General features: G+C 47.5%; 1 protein-coding gene across 1 annotated transcript; it reads left to right on the top strand.

The window, feature by feature from the left end:
• The first annotated feature begins 687 nt into the window (after positions 1 to 687).
• LOC104944030 (high affinity choline transporter 1-like) lies at positions 688 to 2,489 on the top strand. Its single transcript, XM_010769495.1, has 2 exons — positions 688 to 936; positions 1,507 to 2,489. The coding sequence occupies exons 1-2, from the start codon at positions 727 to 729 to the stop codon at positions 2,080 to 2,082; spliced, it is 786 nt and encodes a 261-aa protein (XP_010767797.1). The 5' UTR covers positions 688 to 726; the 3' UTR covers positions 2,083 to 2,489.
• The last annotated feature ends 998 nt before the right edge of the window (positions 2,490 to 3,487 follow it).

Here is a 3,487-nt window from a genome sequence, read left to right as displayed (position 1 = left end):
TCTTTAGTTTCCCCTGGTCTCCCAGCTGTGTGCGTCACTCTTTAGTGTCCCCTGTTCTCCCAGCTGTGTGCGTCACTCTTTAGTTTGTTGTGTGTGTGTGTGTGTGTGTGTGTGTGTGTGTGTGTGTTGTGTTTTTTTTTTTTGTGTGTGTGTTTGTGTGTTCTGTGTCTGTCTGTCTGTCTGTCTGTCTGTCTGTGTGTGTGTGTGTGTGTGTGTGTGTGTGTGTGTGTGTATATGTGTGTCTCTGTGTCTGTCTGTCTGTCTGTCTGTCTGTCTGTGTGTGTGTGTGTGTGTGTATATGTGTGTCTCTGTGTCTGTCTGTCTGTCTGTCTGTGTGTCTCTGTGTCTGTCTGTCTGTCTGTCTGTGCGTGTGTGTGTGTGTGTGTGTGTGTGTGTGTGTATGTGTGTCTCTGTGTCTGTCTGTCTGTCTGTCTGTCTGTCTGTGTGTGTGTGTGTGTATATGTGTGTCTCTGTGTCTGTGTCTGTGTGTGTGTGTGTGTGTGTGTGTGTGTGTGTGTGTGTGTGTGTGTGTGTGTATATGTGTGTCTCTGTGTCTGTCTGTCTGTCTGTCTGTGCGTGTGTGAACGTTTTCCTGTATAAGGTGTGAAGTTAATATTAAAATAATTTAACTGAGTTTTTACCGTGTGTGTGTGTGTGTGTGTGTGTGTGTGTGTGTGTGTGTGTGTGTGTGTGTGTGTGTGTGTGTGTGTGTCCTCAGACTGGAACATGACGTCCTACGGCTCCCCCTCTCCAGCTGTCCGGGGGGAGGCAGGTCTGGTTCTCCCCATCGTTCTGCAGCACCTCACCCCCACATACATCTCCATCGTGGGCATCGGAGCTGTGGCCGCCGCCGTGATGTCATCGACTGACTCCGCCCTCCTTTCTGCTGCCTCCATCTTTACTGCCAACATCTACAGGAACATCATCCGACCACAGGTGAGGAAGAGGAGGAGGAGGAAGACTCAGATTCTAATATTAAACTATTTTAAAAATGGCTGTACTTTGGGGTAAATGAAAACTAGTCAGATCAAAGAGACAAGGGAAGATATTTTAGAATTGATCATCTGTGCTTTCACAAATATGAACACAACAAGATGTGTGATGAAATGACTGAGAGAGTAAAGGCAAAAAACAAAACCTCATGTGAGGAAGAGGAGGAGGAGGAAGAGGAAGACTCATATTTATATATATATATGCCAGATGAGAAAACTGTTTTAAAAATGGCTTAAAATGGTTGTATTTTTAGGTAAATTATCCTAAAAATCCAAGAAAAAATGTGTTTTTATGAGGAAGGAAGGGGGAGGGGGATGAGGAGGAGGGAAATAGGGAGGAAGAGGAAGAGGGAAATAGGGAGGAAGAGGAGGAGGAGTGTTCATTAATAATACCCATCATTTTGCTGGATGAGAAATGTTGGACGATGCAATGTTCTAAACACCGACTGTGTCTGACGCGGTGCGCACCCTAAACCCCCCGGAGACTAACGTGTACTCCCCGGTCTCTCCCCAGGCGTCAGAGGGGGAGATCCAGTGGGTGATCCGGCTCTCGGTGGTGGTGGTGGGTTTGGCCGGGACCTCCCTCACCTTCCTGGATAACAGCGTTCTGATGATCTGGCTGCTGCGCTCAGACCTCACGTACACTCTGATGCTGCCTCAACTCGTCTGCGTGCTTTTCTTCAACATCTCCAACGGTTACGGCGCCGTTTTGGGTTGTTTTATCGGCATGTTGCTGCGGGTGTTGAGTGGCGAACCCCTGCTTAGAATCCCCGCTTTTATCAAGTTCCCAGGAGGCATGGAGGTGGACGGTGTTTTTATCCAAGGAGCTCCGGTGAGAACCATCTGCATGCTGTCCGCCTTGGCGTCCATTTTGCTGTTTTCATACCTGTTCTCCGTGCTCTTCAACAAGGATTGGGTCCCGGAGCGTTGGGACGTGTTTAACGTGAAGGCGCAGTACTCGATACAAACACAAGAAGAGGTGAAGTCCGACATTAAGGGGGACATTAAGGACGACATTAAGGACGAGACCCTGAAGGAACAGAATGAGAACAATGAGGCGTGTGAACCTATGTTAGAGTCGGCATGTTAAAGTAGGAATGTTCATTTAAAAAACATATTTTATACCATTTTAAGGACTGGTTTAAGAACAATTATTAAATGTGAAACTACATTATTTTAAAAGTACAGTATATTTTGAATTTTTTGTATACTTTTATATACAGTACAAGTGGGAGAAAACACGCACCAATGTTCTTTTATGTTATATTGAGAGCTTTGCATTTTCTTTGCCTTTTTATTTAATTGAATGTATGACAATTAAGACCCGGGCACTGACATGTAAAGACACCACCTCCTCTAGGAGGCCCACAGGTGACAAGCAAACTACAACGGTACACAACACTTACATTAGGAGCAGAAACAATCAAATATAAAAACACAAATGTTCCACATGAAGAAACATCTCCAACAACAACCCGTGCAGCGTTTAGAGAACATTCAGCAACTTGAGGAGACATGCGCAGCGTTTACTAAAAGCTGCAGAGACCAAACGCTGAAGAAGCTCAAAACACAACGGAGACTCCCGACTTTTTAGTGTCCCCCTGTGTCCTGCACTACGAAGCCAGCCCAACAGACCCTGGATATGTTTGAGTTATCTTAACTAACCCTAACAAACGAGATCTCGCTAAGCGGTCCTACGATGCTGGTTATCAACTCGGTAAATCAACCCAGGGTTCCTCTGTCCGGCTGAGTGGGCGTTCACATGAAAGGGGCGGGGTTAGCAACATTGGACCAATCACAAACAGGTAGAAGCGTACTGACAGCGCAGCGTCATACTTCATTAATGAAAAAATGTCTTAAAAATATAATTTTAGTGTCCCCTGGTCTCCCAGCTGTGTGCGTCACTCTTTAGTGTCCCCTGGTCTCCCAGCTGTGTGTGTCACTCTTTAGTGTCCCCTGGTCTCCCAGCTGTGTGCGTCACTCTTAGTGTCCCTCACTCTTTAGTGTCCCCTGGTCTCCCAGCTGTGTGTGTCACTCTTTAGTGTCCCCTGGTCTCCCAGCTGTGTGTGTCACTCTTTAGTGTCCCCTGGTCTCCAGCTGTGTGTGTCACTCTTTAGTGTCCCCTGTTCTCCCAGCTTGTCCCCTGGTCTCCCAGCTGTGTGCGTCACTCTTTAGTCTCCCCTGGTCTCCCAGCTGTGTGCGTCACTCTTTAGTGTCCCCTGGTCTCCCAGCTGTGTGCGTCACTCTTTAGTGTCCCCTGTTCTCCCAGTAGTGTGCGTCACTCTTTATTGTCCCCTGTTCTCCCAGCTTTGTGCATTACTCTTTAGTGTCCCCTGGTCTCCAGCTGTGTGCGTCACTCTTTAGTGTCCCCTGTTCTCCCAGCTGTGTGTGTCACTCTTAAGTGTCCCCTGGTCTCCCAGCTGTGTGCGTCACTCTTTGGTCTCCCCTGGTCTCCCAGCTGTGTGCGTCACTCTTTAGTGTCCCCTGCTCTCCCA

This window comes from Notothenia coriiceps, unplaced genomic scaffold, assembly GCF_000735185.1.
Source record: "Notothenia coriiceps isolate Sejong01 unplaced genomic scaffold, NC01 NC01_scaffold00007375, whole genome shotgun sequence".
NCBI lineage: Eukaryota > Metazoa > Chordata > Actinopteri > Perciformes > Nototheniidae > Notothenia > Notothenia coriiceps.
This window is presented reverse-complemented; position numbering and strand designations above follow the sequence as displayed.